At 41.0% G+C, this 21,891-nt stretch overlaps 6 protein-coding genes across 7 annotated transcripts; 3 read left to right on the forward strand and 3 right to left on the reverse strand.

The window, feature by feature from the left end:
• Positions 1-400: 400 nt before the first annotated feature.
• Positions 401-3,020, reverse strand: BCR41DRAFT_362688 (acetyl-coenzyme A transporter 1-domain-containing protein). The gene is made up of 6 exons (XM_022025761.1): positions 2,866-3,020; positions 2,362-2,714; positions 1,359-2,227; positions 1,124-1,263; positions 826-1,013; positions 401-727 (listed from the first exon to the last, which is right to left on the reverse strand). Exons 2-6 carry the CDS (start codon positions 2,705-2,707, stop codon positions 528-530), a joined length of 1,743 nt encoding a protein of 580 aa, XP_021876638.1. The 5' UTR covers positions 2,708-2,714; positions 2,866-3,020; the 3' UTR covers positions 401-527.
• A 597-nt stretch (positions 3,021-3,617) lies between these two features.
• Positions 3,618-6,574, forward strand: BCR41DRAFT_362690 (hypothetical protein). The gene is made up of 5 exons (XM_022025762.1): positions 3,618-4,072; positions 4,275-4,406; positions 4,663-5,010; positions 5,131-5,230; positions 5,331-6,574. The coding sequence occupies exons 1-5, from the start codon at positions 3,835-3,837 to the stop codon at positions 6,481-6,483; spliced, it is 1,971 nt and encodes a 656-aa protein (XP_021876639.1). The 5' UTR covers positions 3,618-3,834; the 3' UTR covers positions 6,484-6,574.
• Positions 6,575-6,735: 161 nt separating this feature from the next.
• On the forward strand, positions 6,736-11,857 carry BCR41DRAFT_196350 (hypothetical protein). Of its 2 annotated transcripts, XM_022019853.1 has the most exons (6): positions 8,795-9,055; positions 9,234-10,529; positions 10,624-10,712; positions 10,802-10,947; positions 11,042-11,547; positions 11,658-11,857. In XM_022019853.1, exons 2-6 carry the CDS (start codon positions 9,253-9,255, stop codon positions 11,764-11,766), a joined length of 2,127 nt encoding a protein of 708 aa, XP_021876641.1. In that variant the 5' UTR covers positions 8,795-9,055; positions 9,234-9,252; the 3' UTR covers positions 11,767-11,857. The 2 variants fall into 2 exon arrangements, with proteins under 2 accessions (XP_021876640.1, XP_021876641.1); XM_022019852.1 differs by lacking the exons at positions 10,624-10,712; positions 10,802-10,947; positions 11,042-11,547; positions 11,658-11,857 and adding an exon at positions 6,736-6,780 and having other exon boundaries at positions 6,912-9,055; positions 9,234-9,441.
• Positions 11,858-11,908: 51 nt separating this feature from the next.
• On the reverse strand, positions 11,909-13,935 carry BCR41DRAFT_328253 (organic solute transporter Ostalpha-domain-containing protein). The gene is made up of 5 exons (XM_022021691.1): positions 13,742-13,935; positions 13,541-13,638; positions 12,899-13,400; positions 12,705-12,791; positions 11,909-12,558 (listed from the first exon to the last, which is right to left on the reverse strand). The coding sequence occupies exons 1-5, from the start codon at positions 13,821-13,823 to the stop codon at positions 12,011-12,013; spliced, it is 1,317 nt and encodes a 438-aa protein (XP_021876642.1). The 5' UTR covers positions 13,824-13,935; the 3' UTR covers positions 11,909-12,010.
• Positions 13,936-14,640: 705 nt separating this feature from the next.
• BCR41DRAFT_362693 (putative CDC12-septin) lies at positions 14,641-17,349 on the forward strand. Its single transcript, XM_022025763.1, has 6 exons — positions 14,641-14,962; positions 15,070-15,201; positions 16,072-16,406; positions 16,517-16,712; positions 16,810-16,957; positions 17,094-17,349. Exons 1-6 carry the CDS (start codon positions 14,857-14,859, stop codon positions 17,320-17,322), a joined length of 1,146 nt encoding a protein of 381 aa, XP_021876643.1. The 5' UTR covers positions 14,641-14,856; the 3' UTR covers positions 17,323-17,349.
• A 363-nt stretch (positions 17,350-17,712) lies between these two features.
• On the reverse strand, positions 17,713-20,699 carry BCR41DRAFT_362695 (alpha-beta tubulin). Its single transcript, XM_022025764.1, has 4 exons — positions 19,891-20,699; positions 18,701-18,950; positions 18,147-18,608; positions 17,713-18,020 (listed from the first exon to the last, which is right to left on the reverse strand). The coding sequence occupies exons 1-4, from the start codon at positions 20,410-20,412 to the stop codon at positions 17,908-17,910; spliced, it is 1,347 nt and encodes a 448-aa protein (XP_021876644.1). The 5' UTR covers positions 20,413-20,699; the 3' UTR covers positions 17,713-17,907.
• Between the last annotated feature and the right edge of the window lie 1,192 nt (positions 20,700-21,891).

Genomic DNA, 21,891 nt, shown 5'->3' on the forward strand with positions numbered 1-21,891 from the left:
CTGCGTTCCACGATAATCAATAGTCATAAAAAAGGCTCTTTTTTTTTTTTTTTTTTTTGGACCGCAAGAAACAAACATGTTGACCTAGCTAATTGACACGAATAAATCCTGTATGAAAATAGTACAAGTAGCTCTCATTGGGACAAAGCCTACGGAACTTTATTATTTTACGCGAGCATTGACTTATATTTACGAAGTTTCCAAGGGCCATCTGTGTAGCCACATTGGTGCTATTTATAGCGCCATCAGACTCCCCTAAGAACATCTCACCACCATGACTGTCATATCAACAATCTGCTGTATTTAGCTCTTAAAGCTGTATCAAACATTGGGAAAGAACTCCCCATTTGCACAAAGGCCAACAAATATCAGAAAATCAGAACAATTTCAAGAGTGTATGCTGGTTTATGTCGTAAGTGTTTATTTTAGTAAAATAATTATGAATATAAAGAAAGGGTGGGGGTTTCTATATGGATTGCAAAAGATAAGTATAGCATAAAGAGGCAATGGAGAAAGGGGGAGGGCGTTTATTTCTGATCGAGCTTCCACTTCTTCGGGTTCAAAGATTCGAGATACCGGATCGTGGGTGCAATGTAAAAAATAAGCAGAAGTCCTCCGATCAACACACACATCGAGCTGACTAGATAATAACCATCTTGACGCAATATACATTCACCGCCGAGGTCTGTACATAATGTTTTGCCTGGTTCTGCAGTGCAAGAAAATTCTACAATAATGATAATAAAAACAATAAATAAGTAAATAGAAAGGCAGACGAAACTTACACTATTAGCTGCTCCATAATCGATTTATTTTATTTCTTACCTTTGCCTTTGCTATCGATAACAGAGCAAGTGGATACAGTAAAGTAGTCAACGGCCTCGAGGACAAAGAACCTTGGCCACGTGCCTCCAAAGTTACTCAATGTGTTCAAAAGTGTCATGTATGTTCCACCAATAACAGGATCGGCAATCACAGTCATGAAGGCACCCATACTCACAAATGCAACAGTACTAAAGAGAGCCATGAAAGAAATAAACGACATTAAAATAAATTAATTAAAAAAAATAAAAATAAAAAATAAAAAAAATAAAAAAATAAAAAAAGGCACAAGCTAGCATACCTAGTAAACGAAGTGGCAACGGTTGTAATGAGGACCATGTAAAAGTATGATGTAGTAACGACCCCATCTGAAGGAAAACCCCAGACAAGGAGCATGGCGATCACACAGCATGCTAAGTGAGCGAAAAACGCCCAGAGCCACTATTTAGTAGTTGGTAATTAGTCAATGTTCTGTCAATGAGGAATCTCACACTTATGACACTATGGCATACAAAACAATCTGGAATTAAACTTACAGGCTTCAAAGGACGAGAACCGGAGCTCCAGCGAACCGCATAGTATCCAAAGATGATCTGGAATGGAAAATCGATCAACACGGCAAGCGCCAAGTCTTCCTTGCTGAAACCCTTTTCCAACAACTTGAGCGCTGTCACAGCATCGTTGGCAATAAACCCGATCTTCGCTGTGAGGAGAACAATCATGAATGACTTCATATGAGGCAATCTAATGATCTTAAGAATGATCTTGTATACAGCTTTGATACCAATATCGTCTTCCTCCGAGTGCGAACGACCCTCCTTCTTCATCAAAACGAGCCAAAGGGTGATAGCAAGATACATCATTGCCCAGAACTTGAGATATCCTCCCAACGGTACCAACCCATAGTCCTGAGGGATCGTCCTGAAGTACTTGTTACTGAATTCTGAAGAGTTGAATGCCAAAAAGACCGTGAATGATAGGAAGTAACCTGTGTTAAGACCGATGGTCTGGGCAGTCGAGGCATACGAAAGATTCTCTTTAGAAAGCAATGTCAAAGCCCAGCCATCGACCGCAATATCCTGTGTTGCACAAAAAAAGATGAGGATGAAAAAAACGACAGTAAGCGTTCCAACTGCGATCTGATCCTGTGCCATCCAGTCCTCAATGTTCATCCCAAGCCAGAAAAACATCAATCCCGTCATGAGTTGGATAGGTACGATCCAGGACTTTCTGCGACCTAAATCTTTGTTGTAGACTGCATCGACGATTGGAGACCAGAGAAACTTCATGCTATATGGGTAATGTGCTAAAGAGAAGATCCCGATCTGTGAATAGCTCATTTTGGCCTTGAGTAAGAATGGAATACTGCCAAACGTCAAACCAACGGGGATCCCCTGTAAAAGATCTAGATGCAAACAAATTAAAAAAATAAACCAAAATAAAATAAAGATAATTAGTCTTTCTAGTGAGTTCCGTTGGCTATGAGTAGTGCGACTGTCCATACAGATCAACCCAAACATAGTGATAGTCTGAGCTTACACAACACAACCAAAAGGATAAAATTCCATTTGTCAGCACCAGAAAGTGTCCCCATCGTCTCTGAAGCCAAGCTACCCTGAAGACTCTCTCTAATAGCATCGCTAGTAGATTCACTTCGCTGCGCCATCATGAGTTCCTCACGCTCGTCCTCAGCCAATAAGGAATCACCACGTCTCTTGTGTGTCAACATGGCGCTATTGTTGATGTTCTGCTTTAGATCAAGAGCGGAAGATCGGGCGTTACTATGTACAGCTGATCCGTTATTGTCGGCGTGATTGGTATCCGTTACAACAGTGCCAGCAGATGAGCGGTTCGAGGATGTTTGAGGCTCTGTCTTTTTGGACATTGGTGAACTATTTGCAATAATCAGAGTCAGTTAGAATAAAAAAATTTTCAGGGCAAAAATAATCCAGGATCAGGACATATGAATGTAACGTAGAAAAGAAAGAATGAAGATTTAAAGAGGACGGAATGGTGCCATGGCATTATGGGAATACAACGCACATTCTGGCGTGAGATGACGAATCTAATACTCACAGAGCAGTGAATGAACAGACAGAGTTCGGTTGGTATAAAAAAAAATAAAAAAAATAAAAAAAGGAGTAAAGAGATGAGAGAAGAAAAGAGAAAGACAAAAGGGAGGCGTGTCAGAATACAGGAATAAATGAAGGGAAGAGGAGGAAGAAGGAGAAGAGTAATTATAAAAGCTGAATGTGATGGACCTGCACCTTCCCAGCGGCTAGCTTCGATCTTTGTGTGTTTAGTTTTACCCAATAAGTCCTGGCAGTCGTTCATTGGACACTTGAAATAAATACCAGCGCAAAGCTGCGGAGACAAATGCAGGGCAAAACGGTGCTTTGATGTGGGGGAGAAACATTTGCTGATGTACCTCTGTGCAATACAAACCAAACCAAGGAATATATATATATTTTTTAATACAATTGATACGTTTTAATATGCACCATTCAACAGCTCTTGAGATGTTACAAAAAGGACTATCAAAGGATTAGGGAGAGCACTGTATTTGCTCGGATGTACTTGTGCACGTTGGTGAACATGTTGGCCCTGGTATTTGCTTACTTGCTTTGTCTACAAGGAGCCCATGTATTGTATAAATACATTTTATTTTACAGATGTGTATTCTTTTAATATTTCATAAAAATGAACTTCAGTGCATTTGTTTTTGTTGACATGTAATAAAACACATCACATTACAACGCAAAAATAGTTTCTTGTCTCACTTGCCTTTGTCTAACGGTTTTTTTATTTTCTTTCTTTCTCTTCCCCGGTCTCATTCCTCTGCTTTCATTTCATTCCAGTCCTCTCGCTCCATTGTCATTCCTCTCTCTCCCTCTCTCTCCCTCTCTCTCTCTCTCTCTTACCCTTCTTCCTCACCCCTTCCCTCTCCTTCTCCATTTTTTTTTTTCTCTCCGTCTCACATACACATATTCTTTCTTGACAAATCCCTTCGTCATGTCTACTCAACCTGTCTTACTTCCGAATAGCAATCCAATAAGTACAAATGAGATAGAGGAGGATGCCAAACTGATGAAGCAACTGCAAGACGAATTACACACTGCAGCGCTTCACGACGAAGACGACGACGATGAGAACATTAGTGCCTCCTCAGAATCTTCTGCTACTTCTTCATCCGCAAGTACTATCAAGATGCAGGCCAATATGCTCACTCCCGCTGAACAGGAGGCTGAAGGTGTGTTTTTGAGCAATTGCAGCTCTGTGGGTATATTCTACATCCTGTTTAATCAACACATGTTGTTCTTTACCAATTTCTTTACATTGTTCCTCTCTCTGCCAGCTGTTTTTTTCACATCTTGATAGTTGGCAAAATTATGTATCATTGGTGTATTACCTCTATCTAATATAAAAACGTTGCTTTGTTTTATGATGAATAGATGCTGCTATGTTACATGGTGTGCGAATTTTTTTTGAAAACAACTTTATTGAAGCACAGCGCATCTTTGCATCACAGGATCAAGTCAATCCTATCTATGCCCTTGGATCGGGTGCTCTCGCCTTTATGAAAGGTATGCTATGATGGCAAAATGAGCATAATACTCCTCGGCAGGAATCCTCTGCAGATGATGGTAGCTCCACGTGGTGAGACATCAACATGCGCCTTTATGTTTCTTTCACATGGAAAAAAAGAGCGTGGATATCACCCTTGCACAGAGCACTGTCGGAGTAACGGAGCGATGTTGTCCTGATACGAACTTCATTCAGACAATTAATTTTGAGTTGTTGATCTCGAATCTCTATCCTCTCATATATACACTCTTTTAGCTTGTATGACATTTAATGAATCCGACATTCAGGACGCGATCCGGATCCTTCAGCAATCGGAGTCACTCTGCAATGCTCAGATTCATGCAGCCCCAAAAAAGTCATCATCCGTAATAAGCTCAGTTTCGAAGCTCGTCTCGTCCGGTTGGAGCTATTTTGGCTACAACAAGCACTCTTCTGGAAAAAAAGGCTCTGCAGAAGCACACCCAGCAGCACCAAAGCACATGACGAACGGAGAAATCCGCGCCAGGGTGGTTCGTGCTGAGAGTTTGCTACTAACCTCATTAATCTTGCTACTGCAGGAAAGCATTATGAGTTATCTCAAGGCTGGACTAAACCTCAGAAAAGGTAAAAAGCAAAATGTTTTCGTTTTGAGAATACTTGCTCGAACAGCCCAGACTCAGAGACAAAGAAAACTCATTATTTTTAAAATGTGTCTATTGTTAATATTGCTTGTGAACTAAATAGGGTACAAATCTTACGAGAACATTTGGACAGAGCTCAAATCGATGGGCGATGAGGTCAACACACTCGTAGATAACAATACCCTAGGTGGCATTTATTTTGGGTACGCGTTAACCGATACACTCTTCACCACATTACTATTTAGTATTGATATGCAGCCCATACAAAATCGTATTTTGACCAAAATTTTCTTCCTATAACAGGCTGGGAACAATCCATATCGTTTTGGCGTCAATGCCGGCTAAAATACTCCGCGTCATTTCATCATTTGGATACTCAGGAGACAAAGCTTTTGGTTTCGACCTCGTTTCGAAATGTATTGCAGGCAAGGGAATCCGCTCACCGCTTGGGTCACTCATGTTCCTTTCTTACTACACCCTTCTTGCAGGTTTCGCGCCTTCTGTCTTGGGTGAAACTAATATTCCGATCGCAGATAAAATCCTCAACGAGGCACTCAAAGACTTTAAAGAATCCGCATTTTTCCTCTATTTTGAAGGGCGTAACTGTCGACTCAAAGGCTTGATTAAAGAATCAACCGCAGCGTTCGAACTGGCTTCTAGTAAGGCTACAGTGGAATGGGGCCAGGAGCTAAAGAGATTATGTGACTATGAGTTGGGACTGAACTGCGCCATTCTGATGCAATGGGCACAGGCAGCAGTATATTTTGAAAAGCTGGTCAAGGAGAACTATTGGTCAAAGGGATTCTTCTTGTATTTCAAGGCAGCGTCCTTGGAAGCTGGAGGTAACAAGGAAGAGGCCATCAGCATCTATCAAACTATTCCTGGCTTGGTGAACCGTAAATTTGGTGGCCGTACAATCCTCGTAGAACAATACGTGACACGTAAGGTCAAAATGTTTGAACAAACTGGGTTTGAGGACACGAATCTGCCTGCACTCGAAATCCTTTTAATCTGGAATGCATTCCCGTCCATGTCCAAAGAGATATTATCAACAAATCTTGCCCAAGTGGATGAACAGATCAGTAAAAATAGGAGTAAGACCAGCCTTGACTCCCTTGCTGTGCTCAAGACAATCAAGGGCGCTATCTTACATCAACTTGGACGGCACAAAGAAGGTGCTGAATGCTTAGATTGGGTGGTGGAGTTACCAACTAGTAAGACTTTGGAAGAAAAGTGGGTTATTCCATTTGCTTGTTGGGAGGCTGGTGTAGGCAGTTGGATGGAAGATAGAGCGTTGAAAGGTGATAAACAATGGGCACGAGCCAAGATGTATTGGGATAAGGCAGCTAGTTACTCGGGTTATGAGTTCGAGTTCAGGCTGTCAATTCGTATCCATGCTGCAATGATGCGAATTCAAGAGCTTGTTGAGCAAGCAAAGTTGAAAGCCTTCCACTAGATGGGCACTTGGCGTTTAAATGCTAATAGACCAATTCATAGAATTATATAATTCAGACAATAAACTAGTTATAAAGTCCCTTCAACGCTGGTAGTGGAAGGTAATACGTAAAATACGTACCAGGTACAAATTGCTTTGTTACGAGACCAGTTACAAATCTCGTTCGCATTAATATTCAAGATAAGTAACCAGTAACTGTCGGCTGCCTGCTTGAAAAAAAAAAAAAAAAAAAAAAAAAAAAAGGCAACTATCACTTCATGTACAACTATTTTCACCCACATTTGTTTTTCAAACAAGGTCGGTCATGTATGAGTTTGGGCAAAATTGCTTGTGAATGGTATCCCAACATTTATACTAATTCACATTCATATTTGCCATACACCATCCGCCTGACTTTCTGTCTTTGACCACGTGACGAATAACTATAGATGGAGGAGCGCAAAGATTCTCATTCTCATTATTCTCATCTCTAATAAGTCCATTGAACAACAACTAAGAGGTCAAGACTGCTGTCTTGCGTCTCTATATTCTAGTCTTCTGTTGTCCAAGAAACGATTCTGAGCACAAATGTTCTCCTCCCGCCCCGGAGTTGACAAGAAGGCCGCGCTACTCGCGCAAGCCAAAGCCGATAGGTTAGCACGGAGTGGACAAAAGAAAATAGAGGAACAAAATGCACTTCAGGAAAAGGCCGCTTCACGGATACAAGCATCGTGGAGACGTATACAACACCGACGTGCGATGAAGGATCAACAACGCTTGGATTGGGATACCCTTTCGACTAGATTTCCTTCTACACCGGCCCTTGGACTCATCCGCAATTTGCAATTAGCGTATCTTCTTTTAAAATTTTATGACCCGGCCAAATGCCCAATGGATTCTAGACGACTTTCCACATTATGCAAGCTAATTTTATCCAAGACCGTCATTATAGCGGAGGAAAGGGACCAGGCGGTTTCAAAGACAGATACACCGCCACAATCATTATCGCTTAATGACTCAGCTTTAATATCTCAATCATCTGAGACAGAAATGTCGGGTGGAGGAAGCGATATAAAACCAATGGTTCAAGTCCCTTTTCAAATGATTTTACTTCATTCCCGGTACTCGGAGCTTGGAATAAGTGTTATTTTGCGATTATTACAACAATGCATCAAGTCTATGATAGGATACCGGGTTGAGTATGATGCACTATCTTCCTCTAACCTCAATACCTCAGGAGGAAAGGCATCAACAAAAGCCAATGCACATAAGCCAACTTCCCTTGGAATATCGAATGATGCCCTATATCTGTCAGGCTCAGAACTTCGGTTTGTAATGGCATACATTGATATTAATACCTATCGTCTACCAGAAGCCGTAAATCCTTTAATTAGGACCCAAATGACAGACAGAGGCAAGGCATTGATTACAAAGATATTCAACAGCGGCGAATTCTATAAGGAGATCAAACCTGGTGTTTCATTGCGAGTTGAGGCACTACTTCAGCTCAAGGAACGATCCAAGAAGACGGCATTGGTTCCGATCGACAGCTCAAGACAGAAGGCGCTATCGCTTTGGATTACGGCCGTCTGGAGGTGCTGTCTCCTCCTTCCGTCTGTGGACAAGGAGGTGATAGAGAAGCCAGCCAAAAAATCCAACGGTAAACAATATAAGGACGATCTCATCAATTTGTATAGCGATGACTCAACATCTGTGAGTATCGCGTGCTATATCTTGACTGTTCCATTGCTTATGGAATGTCTGGACGGCCTCTGCATACAACTTGCCTGGCAAAATAACACCCTTGAAGAAACACTGGATGTGATCTTGGATTTACGCCATCAACAATATATACTCTCGATTATGAGTCTGAACGACACGCTTTCGCTTATCGGAAATATGATCCAGCTGTACCGCTCTAGTCTTTCCAAAAATACTGATGCTGTCAATACAAGGCTCAATAATCAGTTGGTTGAAGCCGTGACTGTATTGTTGACGCATTGTCGAAAAAATGTCTCCACCACGCAAACAGCTGAATTTCGGCAGTATCATCCTATCTTTTCATGGACTAGAGCCTCGCAAAGGAAGCAGCAGCAGCAACTCTCGAACATCCAGGTTAGCGTGTTACTGCAACAGCTGGAATATCTTTGGAGTCGCGAATATGCTCTAAGTGTTTTCAGAGCCTTACTTGATGCCTCACTCCCTGCCATACAAAAAACGGATCAGATCACCAGCAGCCAGGAAAGTACGCCATCAACAAGCCGCCAGAATCGTTTTTCATCGCCACTCGAATTAGCTCTGACCAAATCTGGCGAAGTAAAATGGTCCGAGCCTCAGAACACGCTGTTGGCGATTGAAGTACAGCAATCTTGCTTGTTCTATATGACGCTGATGAAACTATTTGACGCGCAAAAGCCCAAGATCTTGGTGACGCTCATGTACTTGCCTTCATTTCTAACACATCTCTGGCGGCTGATGTTAACACTTGGTCCCAAGGGCGGTATGGTAATATACCTGGAGGCTGCGGCGACAGGAGGCGCTAGAGGTAAAGGATTGGATCAGGAGCCATTGATCGCAATTTTGCAGATCTTTTGTGAGTGCTGTGCTCGGTTTTTCATGTATGTTTCCTTTCATGCTCTTGGAACCATACTTGTATTGTTCAACGAAGAAAAAAAATGCATTACTGATATTCCGGAGTTTTATTTATTTATTTATTTATTTATTTATTTATTTTCATTTTCATTTTCATTTTCATTTTTTTAATGGCATAGCACCCTTGATGATGATGACATGTATGAGCAACAGAAGACGTGGGGATTATCAGAGCTCGTATTCATGTCTGGTTTCTTCAATCAATTTTGCTTTTCTATCCTAAGTCAGCAAGAGAATCTAAAAAACGAAGACAAGATCAAGAATGACTCTAATGTAACATCAACAGAGAGCAACTCCTTGCTATCACCTCCACTTCCGCCTATTTTCTATCATGCAAGACAAGTGTTGATGCAACTGTATGAACGAGATTGCCGCAGAGCCTTCTGCCCTCCGAACCATTGGCTTTTGATACACCCATCCAAGAGCGTATTTCAATCACCTCTGCAGCTTTTAGCGTCTCTTACTTTGTCAAGTAGCAAGAACAGCAGTGGGAGCAAGCCAGGGTCTTCTCCTTTTAAAAGTGGTGGAGGAATCTTTTCCTTCCCGTCTTCCAAATCGCCTCCACAATACTCTACACCCAAGGAGTATATTACTAAAATAGCACAAAAGGACAGGACTGCATTGCAAATACTGGAAACAATGTCACATGTCATCCCTTTTAATGCACGTCTCGAGATATTTCGAAACTTTATCAAAGAAGAAAAGGCGCAACGAGCACAGGCACTAGCGCTTGTGCGACCCGATCTGCATCAATCATTCATAGTCAAGGTTCGGCGTGGATATATCCTAGAAGATGGCTATAAGAGCCTAGCGCAGTTATCAAATAATGGATGGAAGAACACAATTAGGGTGAAATTTGTGAACGAAGTTGGAGCAGATGAGGCTGGGATTGATCAAGGTGGGCCCTTCAAGGAGTTCATGGAAAGCTTTCTGGAGGCCGGATTCTCGCCTAATCTGAACCTGTTTACAACATCTACAGCATCCATGAATATGCTATACCCTTCACCGACATCTCATTATACGCATCCATCCAATGGACTGGAACTGTTTCGATTATTTGGCAAGATGTTGGGAAAAGCCATGTATGAAGGCCTTTTGGTGGATGTCAAGTTTGCAAACTTTTTTCTTAGTAAAATTCTAGGTCGAACAGTTTTCTTGGATGAAATGAGATCTTATGATGAACAGGTGTATCAGAATCTAATGTTCGTCAAGAAATACGATGGTAATATCGAGGACCTAGGACTGACCTTCTCGTTGGATGAAGAAGTCTTTGGAACACATCGCACGATTGAATTAATCAGAGGCGGTAAGGATGTAGAAGTGACCAAAGATAACAGGATCAACTATATCTTCAAGCTCTCAGACTATCGGCTGAATAAACAGATTCAAGAGCAGTCCAAGGCATTCATTGAAGGGTAAGGAATATTCATTTGATGCTTGAAGGGGGAAGGGACTTAAGTCATGAGCTGGAGGTAAATATCAAGACTAACTTGAGAAAAATGATGTTAGCTACCGATCGATCATTCCGTTGCATTGGATCTCAATATTTTCTCCACAAGAGTTACAGCGCGTTATGGCTGGTGAGGATGTTGATTTCGGTATGTAGATTTTTTTTTTTTTTTTTTTTATAAACAGAAATCACTCTATACCATTAGGAATGTATTGACTCAATTTTTCTTATCTGCAGATGTACAAGACCTTCGTGCGCATACAGAGTACCAGAATGGCTATTTCGATCAGCATCCAGTGATTAGGAATCTGTGGGCAGTCTTAGATGAGTTTAACTCGGAAGAAAAACGTGCTTTCCTCAAGTTTGTCACTAGTTGCTCCAAGGTTCGTAGAGGCGTCTTTCAAAAGAAAGTAAAAGAGGATATAAATCAACTTTTTGAATTAATGACCTTTGCTTATTATTCTGCGTGAAACAAAGCCTCCGCTAGGCGGTTTCAAACATTTATACCCACCCTTCTCAATTCGGTTAGTCATGAATCCAACGGTTTCTGACCAGAGTCATGATGGTCCTCAGGCAAATGCGTCGAGGCGCGTTGGAAGCAGCACAAATAATTCTTCCAGCCAGGATCATCACGACAATATACAACCTCATCAGCGTAATGCCACTGCCACTAGTATAGGCAGTTCAGGCGGATCTGCATCAGGGGGAAGGTTTGGATCCAGACTACGATCAGCGCTTAGTGTAAATAACAGTAGTAGATCCAATGAAAGACCACAAACTGCAACGTCGTTTCTATCCTCTTCACGAACATCCAGATCAAGCTTATCTTCATCATCATCTTCACCCTCTCCTTTTACACTTACGACCGATGAACATGGTACACCTGCGGCCCTTGGCGTTGTGAAATCCTTCTTTGGAGGTGTCCTTGGTAGCACTAGTTCCTCTAGTGAGAGTGCTGGTAAAAAGGCCCGTTTGCCTACAAGGTAAACAAACAGAAAACATAGCTCACCAATACTCTTGACATCCATTCCTAATGCACTAAAAACTAACCTTCATTCGTTTATTTATTGCTGTATTGCTGTTGATTAAACAGCTCAACCTGCTTCAACTTGCTTAAACTACCACCATTCACTTCAAAATCTGTCCTCAGAGAAAAGCTTCGCTACGCAATTATGTCAAATACAGGCTTCGAATTATCTTGATGAACAATACACCAACCATATTCATACTATTCCCAGCTCACTTGTTGACTCGATGAAGCAATAAACGACAATTTTTTTTAAAAAAAAAAAAAAAAAAAAAAAAAAAAAAAAAATACAATATATCCTATACGTGAAAGCTTTTATAATAACAATATTGATACCGATCTACTACTCTGGATACAAAAGGCTACTGATATTGGTTCCATAATTTCTATAAATATTGTAGTTGAGACTGTTTCCACTACTAAAATCGCGCCCGTTGGTTTGCATGCTCTAGCTCCTGCATCTCATAGAGGCTTGCTCCATCCACATGGCTTAATAACGGCACATTCTGGCGTTGTGCATCAGCAGTAAGGATCTGATCTCCTCTGTTTATAAATCTGCCCCCTGCTTCCAAAGTTGAAGGGTCCACGTTAGCATCAGGGGGTGAGGACGATAATGAGGCCTGTTCCATTTTGCGTTTTTTCCTAAACAGTCTAGCTTTTGTCCGGACAGTCTGGGCACGCTTGACAGCCCCACTGAGATGACCATCTCGTGTAGGTAATGGTTTACCCATGATAATAAGGATAATATCTTTGCATGCCCACCCGATTTCCCGAAATAAATCGATTGGATTGAACCCGTCTCGGAGGGATTTGCAGACAGATGTAGTCACATTAGAGATATATGGGATATAGGAGAAGGAGTAAACATGGAGAATGGCGAAGACCACCATTTCGACACATACTAGTAATCCATTGATACCCATTTCAATATCATTCACGCTCCAATACTCCGTCGCCTTGAATACGTCTTTTTTTATATAAAATAAAAAATGAAAGGAGACAATGTCAGAGAAAGATGATTATTTGGATTTTATGATTTTGATTTTTTCACATGGTTAGATATCAAATCTACTTTCTTCTAAAAAAAAAAAAAAAAAAAAAAAAAAAACCTACCAAAATGACCTATCAAGCTGAGCAAACATGTTTGCCAGAAGCAAAAGAAAATCACCAGCTTAACACATAGGAATTTCAAAAAAGGTTCTATCAGGCCATTCACCGTTCAAAAGGAAATTATTAACATTCGTTCTGCTCAAAGTGTCAAACAAAGAAATAACAAAAAAACAAAAAAAAAAGAAATGAAAAAATACTTTGTTCTTGAATCTCTGACTTGATTGTAACGTAAAATACGACCAGAAAATACATGGCAATAGTGACCGAGATAAAGTTGATGATAGTAATATAAACCTTTCCATATGCAAAACTATACATGGTTTCGCAATAAAGGCCTTTATACTCTAATATTACTGCCGCGATCGTTGTTGCAGGCTTCACGACTACATACTGAAGTACTCCATATGACATCATGCGTAAGAACAGCTCGCCTTGAGGATTATAATACCAGCAGTTGAGAGGAAAAACCAGCTTCATACGCTCGGGTCCTGCATTAATACGGGATTTGCGTACTTCTGTGTCTTCGCCGAGATAGGTGAGTAGAAGCATAAAGAAGGAGTGGATCACAAAAGCCTCATAGCAATCGCGAATTGTCTCATAGTAGATGGCTTGCTTGTAAAACCGGTAAGAGAGAAATGAAATGAAAGAGTAAATGGGTATCATAAGCACAATTCGCATAATATGCCGCTGCTCTGCTGGCTATTAATTTTGAAGAAATAAAGTGATATGAAATAATAGTCAATATTACATTTCTTCTATTTTGGAACCATTTTTCCTGTCGAGTACAGCAGTTTGTATCCAGACCTAAAGATCGATCTGTGAACCCTTTCATCATATACCTTTGTATAATTGCGAGCATGTTTATAGAGTAGACGGAACGAAATGACGGTCGAAAGGAAAGTACAAATTCCCGCAATGCCCCATCCAATGTAATGGCCTAGATACAAATGATGTGTATGTTACAACAGTGCAGCTCCCCAAATCAAGTACCTTTTTTAAGGTGGAAATAGACAGTTGGGATCAGAAACAAGGATACTCACGCTTCCATGTAATACTATGACCATCATAGAACTGGCTTGGATCTGTGGCCTCCAGGTCGTAATTTGGACAAGTCGGAGCCATCCCTTTTAGAGTGTATGTGGAAGAGACAAGCCAAAGAAGAATGAGCGTGTACAATGACCAGTGAGAGTGAATGACATTCACTGATTAAGTCAGGAGAAAAAGAAAGAAGAGTGAAAATAGTCCAGCTGCACCCGCCACTCCTGTTTCAAGATTGATGGCACACAACAGCCCACATCTCCTACTCTTTTTGGACGGACAATCGGCAAATTTGGCAGTGAATAGGTCAAGTGAACAAATCCGATATTACAGCGAATCAGAGTGTCCTTTTTCAGTTTAAGCTTTTTCTTCTCTTTTTGGACGCTCCTTAATCCTTCCACTGCTATTGCGCGTAAATTTCAACACCCTTCATGTCTCCTCTAATTAAAAAAAAAAAAAAAAAAAACAGCTATTAAGACCTTCTTTCCTTATGCCGAACTTTAAGCATATTGATTCCTACATCGAAAGTCCCCTGCCTCTTGCGATCCACCCTTTTGAATAATTTAATGAGAATGCGGACATGGATGTATATATAATAAATGTTGAAGTTCATAGTAAAGCTTATGTATATACATAACACTTTGGCTACAGCTCCGTGCTTGTGTAACAGCCCATGTAAAATCATTGTTGAACACATGTATATTTATATATAAATATATATATAATAACATATTCATATCCTATCAGTAACGCAACAAGTTTACAACTGCTATTCAGCAGAATATTTAAAATTGAAATTGTGCACATAAAGGAAACTCAAATCACTTTATGCAAATAGGGAGTTTGACCCTTTAATTCCATGACCATCGATTAATACACCATCCATTCATCTGTCCGTGTTCCATCTCGTTCTGCATCTCACTCTCTTTCTTTCGTTCTTTTTTTTTTGTTCATTCATTCATCTTTCATACTTCCTCTCCTCCATCCATTTATTATTCTCTCCTTCCTCCTCTCGCTCTTCCGCTCTTAGTCCTTCTTTCACATCCATCCATCGGACAACTAGAAACGACCCCTTCCTTTTCTCATCATCTGTCTATCTTCTCCCTGAATATCAGACATGTCGCAGCCCCAGGTCGGAACCGGCATCGGTATTGCCAACTTGCCTAATCAGCGCCACAAGATTGTTGCCAAGCGTGGTGCCAACTTCACAATGATGGTTTGCGGTAAGTTTTTGTATGCATGAAGAGGCATTGGATGGAGACATTCCAGATGAGAAGTTTCGAATGTACCTCCATATCAAGAAAAAATTGACACGTATTACATTCCTTAGGTGAGTCTGGACTTGGAAAGACGACATTCATCAACACTCTCTTCACTACCACCATCAAGACTCCCAAGAACCACAAGCGACGCTTCAATAAGACGGCCGAGAAGACTGTTGAGATTGAAATCATTCGTGCTGGTAGGTACACTACCCTTTCTCCATTTATCCTTCCAAATCATTTATAAGCCATCAAGCCTTTGGCCGTGTGTGGGCAGCATCCCTTGAATTGGGGTAGAACCACCGATCAACACTTAATGGATGTCTGCTTCAATAAGTCCACAGCTATAGAGATACAACCATAAATATGTAGCTTTGTCTACTCTGGATTTCTTTTCTTATTATTTCCACTCTCATTTTGAGTAGCCAAGTGAGTGAAATGAATGGAAGAAGTCTGGTGGACTAGTCAGCGCCCTTTGTATCCATATCTCTTTCCTTAGCTCTGATGTGTTGGCTCAACACAACTGGCAACTGGCTCTTTCCTTTTTTTTTTTTTCTGTCTTTCATCCTCTCTCTATCTGAGCATTAAATCCTCTACTTTCTCGTTCCTCTTGGGAAGCCAGCTTATTTATGTTTAAATTCAATGCTTTATGCACTCCTTTCCTTTCAAGCTTCATACTCAAATGGTTTTTGCATGAGAGATAAAAGAGTTGTAAGCCCTTGATCAGTGCTTTGTTTTTACATCCACTTATTTGAATGAATATTGGTATAAGTTGGCCTCTTGTTTTTATGCATGCTTTATTTTCTCCAGCGCTTTCTGAGTGGTTTTTACTTTTTTTCTGATCCTTCTCCTGCCTCAGAATCTTCTGAGCTTTTATTTCTGTGCCACTCTATAATTATGGTCCCACCATCAATTCAGCAAAATGCTCTCAATTCAAAATAAACAAAAAACTACCACAAAATGAACTTGCATCATCAAATTTCCTTAGTTTCCGACACACAAAAGAAAAAAATATTCTGTCGTTAACCTCTTCATCATTTCTTTGTCTCCTTATTGTGTTTGAAAAATAGAACTTGAGGAGAAGCAATTCCATGTTAAACTTTCGGTGATTGATACTCCTGGATTTGGAGACTATACCAACAACCGCGACAGCTGGATGCCCATTATTGACTTTATCGATGATCAGCACGAATCATACATGCGTCAGGAACAACAGCCCAAACGCCATGAGCTGAGCGATATGCGTGTCCACTGCTGCTTGTATTTCATTCGCCCAACTGGACATACCTTGAAGCCTTTGGACATTGAGGTCATGAAGCGCTTGGGAACTCGCGTCAACTTGATCCCTGTCATTGCCAAGGCAGATACTCTGACTCCTACCGACTTACACAAATTCAAGAAGCGTGTATGTCATTGAAAAAAAAAAAAAAAAAAAAAAAAAAAAAGACTGAAGATATAACGCTCGGGACTCATACCTTTATTACTATTATATTACTTTATCGTCATTGCTATTAGATCTTGGAGGTTATTGCAGCTCAGAACATCCAATGTTATTCGTTCCCACTTGAGAGCGATGACGAGGCTAGTACTAAGCGCAACATGAGCATTATGGCTGCAATGCCCTTCTCTATCATTGGCAGCACAGACGACGTCGTCGCTGCTGACGGTCGTACTGTCAAGGGACGCCAGTACTCCTGGGGAGTCGCTGAAGGTATAGAAATGAACTTTTTGTTGCTGTTGCTATTGTCAGAGTCCTATCTATCATCCATTAATGTTTTTGCTTGATATTGCATTACTCCTATTGATAGTCGAGAATGAGGATCATTGCGACTTCAAGAAACTCCGCCAGTTGTTGATTCGTACACATATGCTGGATCTGATCAGCTCGACTGAAGAAACTCATTACGAAAATTACCGCCATGCTCAGATGGAGACCCGCAAAATTGGAGAGGCCAAGTACGTATTACTCATCTTATTATATATATATAATTACTATTGTCTTTGATGTAGACAAGATCGCTGTTGAACAATCTAGGGAAATCACAGAAGCTAACTCCTCTTCCTCCTCACTTTCCTTGCTTTTCTATTTTAGGGTCAAGACTGTTACCAACCCCAAATGGAAGGAGGAAGAAGAGGCTCTGCGCAAACGCTTCACTGAGCAGGTCAGACTGGAGGAGAACCGATTCAGATCATGGGAACAACAGCTTATTGCTGAGCGTGACCGTCTGAACAAGGATCTGGAAGCAGAACATTCACACATCAAGGCTCTGGAAGCTGAACTCGAATCCATGCAGGTTGGCCTTTCTCCCAAGCGCAAGTAAAAAAAAAAAAAAAAAAGAAAAAAAAAAACCCCCCCGCACTGTTTTTTCATGCCCTCTATCTGGGATGGACGGATATGCTCTCAAAGACGGAATTTTGTTTTTTTTTTTTATGAATAATTCTATTACAATGTATTGTTGATTGAAGGAAAGAGATAAAGCTATTGCTTGCGCAAGATAATACCAAGCTTCATAATAAATTGATCTTATATCAACCTAAAGTTGATATTAATTAGCTATAAAGTTTTTTTCAGCATGGGATGGAAACATGAATGAATCGGGGTGTGTCCCAAATAGAGTTTGTATATGGGCATGTCGCAACCACATTCCAACATGATGCATCAGGAACAAACACAAACAGAAAAGAAAAACAAAGACGCATGAATAAAAAGAGCCAATTTTCCCGCTCAACGGATTTTCAGCTGAATCTTTTTATTTATATTCTTTTTTTATTACTGTTGCTTGTGTTTAATACAAATCGCAAAGAAAAGAAAAATGGTCTCGGCGAGTTTAGTGCAGTGTGAGCTCCATCCATCTGAGGGCACTAAAAGGTAAAATGACTATTTATCAATCTATTATTTATGGTGCTTAAATCTCCATTTCCTCATGACCTTCATCACCATAATCACCAACATCCTCGTCCTCGATGGTGGCGTCCTGATACTGTTGGTATTCAGACACCAAGTCGTTCATGTTGGATTCTATTTAGAAAATGATTTAATAAAAAAAATATAAAAAAAAAAAAAAAAAAAAAAAACACAGGAGTTAGTCATAACCCACACCCGGATTTTCCATGGTATTGCTGCCATAAATTAAAAGGTTCATACCAGCTTCTGTGAATTCCATTTCATCCATGCCTTCACCAGTGTACCAATGCAAGAAAGCCTTGCGACGGAACATGGCAGTGAATTGCTCAGAAATACGTTTGAAGAGCTCCTGAATAGCAGTGGAGTTTCCAATGAAGGTGACCGACATCTTGAGACCACGAGGTGGAATATCACAGACAGCAGTCTTGACATTGTTGGGGATCCATTCAACAAAATACGAGCTGTTCTTGGACTGAACGTTGAGCATCTGTTCATCAACTTCCTTAGTCGACATACGACCGCGGAACATGGCAGCGACGGTCAAGTAACGACCGTGGCGAGGATCTGATGCGGCCATCATGTTCTTGGCGTCAAACATTTGCTGAGTTAACTCAGGAACAGTTAATGCGCGGAAGGATGCCGAGTTGTTGGCAGTCAAAGGAGCAAAGCCAACCATAAAGAAGTGAAGACGAGGGAAAGGAACTATAGAAAGAAGTTGTGTAAGATGTGCCCTGAATTAGCATGGAAATGGACAAGATGGGTGTGAAATTAAGATATCATTTGTTAATGCATACCCAAGTTAACGGCCAACTTCCTCAAGTCAGCATTGAGCTGACCGGGGAATCGAAGCGAAGTGGTGATACCGCTCATAACGACAGAGACCAAGTGGTTAAGATCGCCATAACTGGGGGCAGTGAGTTTGAGGGTACGGAAGCAAATATCATAGAGAGCATCGTTGTCAATACAGAAAGTCTCGTCAGAGTTCTCGACCAATTGATGAACAGACAGAGTTGCATTGTAGGGTTCAACAACCGTATCTGACACCTAACAAAGCAAAAGATTTAGTCAGCTCAAAGTCTACTTAAGCCTCTTTTCATCGCGAAGTCAAGAGGAGGATAACATCCTATCAATCTTAATCAGTCAACTGTTTCTAAAGGGAAAATGGGCTCCTTGCACAGTTTTAACATGCCCCTGTCACTACAATAGCTGTCGTAACCCTAAACCTCTTCTAGATCACCCGAAAGAGACTGAAACAATGATCGAAAGGAGTAAAACCGCAATCAAAACTTGAATGAAATATATCGCAGGAGAAAGTGAACCATGCGGAGCCAAGCGCAGAGGCATCATCAATATTGACAACAACAACATGAAACGATAAATGCGCCTTTTAAATTCTTTCCTTGACCCACCAACTCCCAACATCACTGAAAATTGATGGGATGTCCAATAAAAAGAAAACAAACACAGAGTGCCTTTGTTTTTGACAACAATTTTAAAGCCATCTTTTCCATCTCAAAATGACAGCAATGTCGTATTATATCCAAATGAGAGATGCTCAATAATCAAATGCCTTCTCTCTTTTTGCGGAACTGCAATTGAGTTATAACCAGAGCGTTATTTTTTTTTTTTCTTTTCATAAATGAATGTGCCCAAACATCCCGCCCTGCATCCCTCGGCAAGGAGATATCTCGAAGCGAGTAACAATGAAGAGCCTGCGTCAATGTTAAATGATAATAAACTCGCTGCTGAGTGTGCCCAAAAAAAACCTTTCCCCTATGGCAACTTCCACTCGCACCACGAGAGAATGGGTCAAAGGGCCATAAGAAATAAAGCTTAAAACGAACGAGATGGAAATCGATGACCTGTCAAGAAAGCACCTCTTCAACTCATTCCCGCACCCCCTGGCAAAACCAACTCGAATAAAAAAAGGAGACGCGTCTCATAGCATAAACTTTCAAAGAAGTGGAGGAAAAAACGCAATTACCTTTGGAGAAGGCATGACGGAGAATGTGCACATCATGCGATCAGGGTATTCTTCACGAATCTTAGAAATCAGGAGAGTTCCCATACCAGAGCCAGTACCGCCTCCTAACGAGTGCGTAATCTGGAATCCTTGGAGACAGTCGCAAGATTCAGCCTCCTTGCGGACAATATCAAGGACCGAGTCGACAAGCTCGGCACCCTCAGTGTAATGACCTTTGGCCCAGTTGTTGCCAGCGCCACTCTGGCCAAAGACATAGTTATCGGGGCGGAAAAGTTGGCCAAATTCGCCAGTGCGGATAGCGTCGATGGTGCCGGGTTCAAGATCAACGAGGATGGCACGAGGGACATATTTGCCGCCAGATGCTTCATTATAGTAGACGTTGATGCGTTCAAGCTGCAAGTCCGAGTCACCATTGTAGACACCGGTGTTGTCGATACCGTGTTCCTCACTGATGACCTCCCAGAACTTGCCTCCAATCTGGTTTCCGCACTGACCGGTTTGCAAATGGACAATCTCACGCATGATGAATTTGTAATGTAAGAAAGGTGATGTTAGAAATTAATGAATTAGTAAGGGGACGACGAAAACGCGCCAGAAGACTGAATAAGGAAATGGATGATGACGAATGGATATATTATAAAGGGAAGAGGAGAAGGATGGAACTGGCTAAAGAAGGAGGAACAAAGGTATAGAACAGAGGAGGAAAAGAGAAAAGAGAAAAAAGAAAAGAAGAGGAAGATTGCTTTTTAAGCTTGATGGGAGGGAATAGGGGAAGGAGTGAGAGCTTCTTTTTTCGACCTCTTGCGGGACAGAAAAGAAAAAAAAAAAAAAAAAAAAAAAAAGCGCGCTGCATGCAGGTTACTGGACAAACAGAAGTATTCAACAATCACTTCAGAAATGCATATAACCTATCCAAATGCACAAAAGCAAGATGAAGCTCCATGCTCTCATCCATGATGTCTTTATAAATTTATCCCTTGCTGTTGCAGCATGCTCTCATCTTTTACCTTTTTTTTTTTTTTACAGTAATCTATGCTTTGTACATGTACCTTAGCTTACACCTCCATCACCCAGGCATAGTGAATATAGTGTGGAGTATGAACCCTAAAAGCCGGGCGCAACCTTTCGTCCCTCTGGCTCCACTGACTCTATTATTTTTTTAGCTCTGTCTTTGCTTTTGATCTGGCAGACACAGTAGCTAATCACATTGTCCGCAGTGGTTTTAATGGGAGAATTTCTTGGTTATCTCCAGTCTTATCTTCTGCGCACATTAGCAAACAGATGCATTCTATTGAAATTCAGACGCGTCTTTTAACCTTTCTCTACCATTATTTCTCCCAATCTCTCTCTCAAAAAAGAAAGAAACTTCTCATCGCCAGGCCTCTCTCACGCTTCTGTCTCTACGAGCAAGGACTGGTGAAATATCCTTCTCTCTTTCTCTAAATACAAGGTGATTTCAATAAATTTGGTTGCAAATCTCGACTTCCCTTTTTTCCATCACTGGAGTTGTATGATAGTATTCAGTCATCCAGAGAAAACCCTCCATAGATCGTATAGGCACTAAGTAAGCCATCTGTGCAAATCTTCGTTGTATTCCTTTATTAGATCTGCAGCACAAGGTGTTGCAAGGTTGAGCCCATTTTGGGAAATAACAACAGTCGCTCTGAATAAAACATTCCTAAGGCATGGAACAAAGCATCAGCATACAGAAAATGCGTATGTATATGTATACATATATATATATAATATACACTAATCGCTTTTCTGTAAATGCAAGCCTTTTTAAATTAGACAGTCAACCCCGGATGTATCCAAAAAAGGAAATGGAAGTTCTATTGATCTGATAGGTTTACTCCTCCTGGGCCAATCGCGACACGTGAAAGGAATGCTATGCTATGCTACAAGGCATTCCATGGACAAAGGGAAGATCAAGTGTCGTTCAAAAGTGGATCACGTTCAACTATTAAGAAAACTGACATAATGTCATACCTGGGTGCGAAA

This window comes from Lobosporangium transversale (assembly GCF_002105155.1).
Source record: "Lobosporangium transversale strain NRRL 3116 chromosome Unknown BCR41scaffold_56, whole genome shotgun sequence".
Lineage (NCBI taxonomy): Eukaryota > Fungi > Mortierellomycota > Mortierellomycetes > Mortierellales > Mortierellaceae > Lobosporangium > Lobosporangium transversale.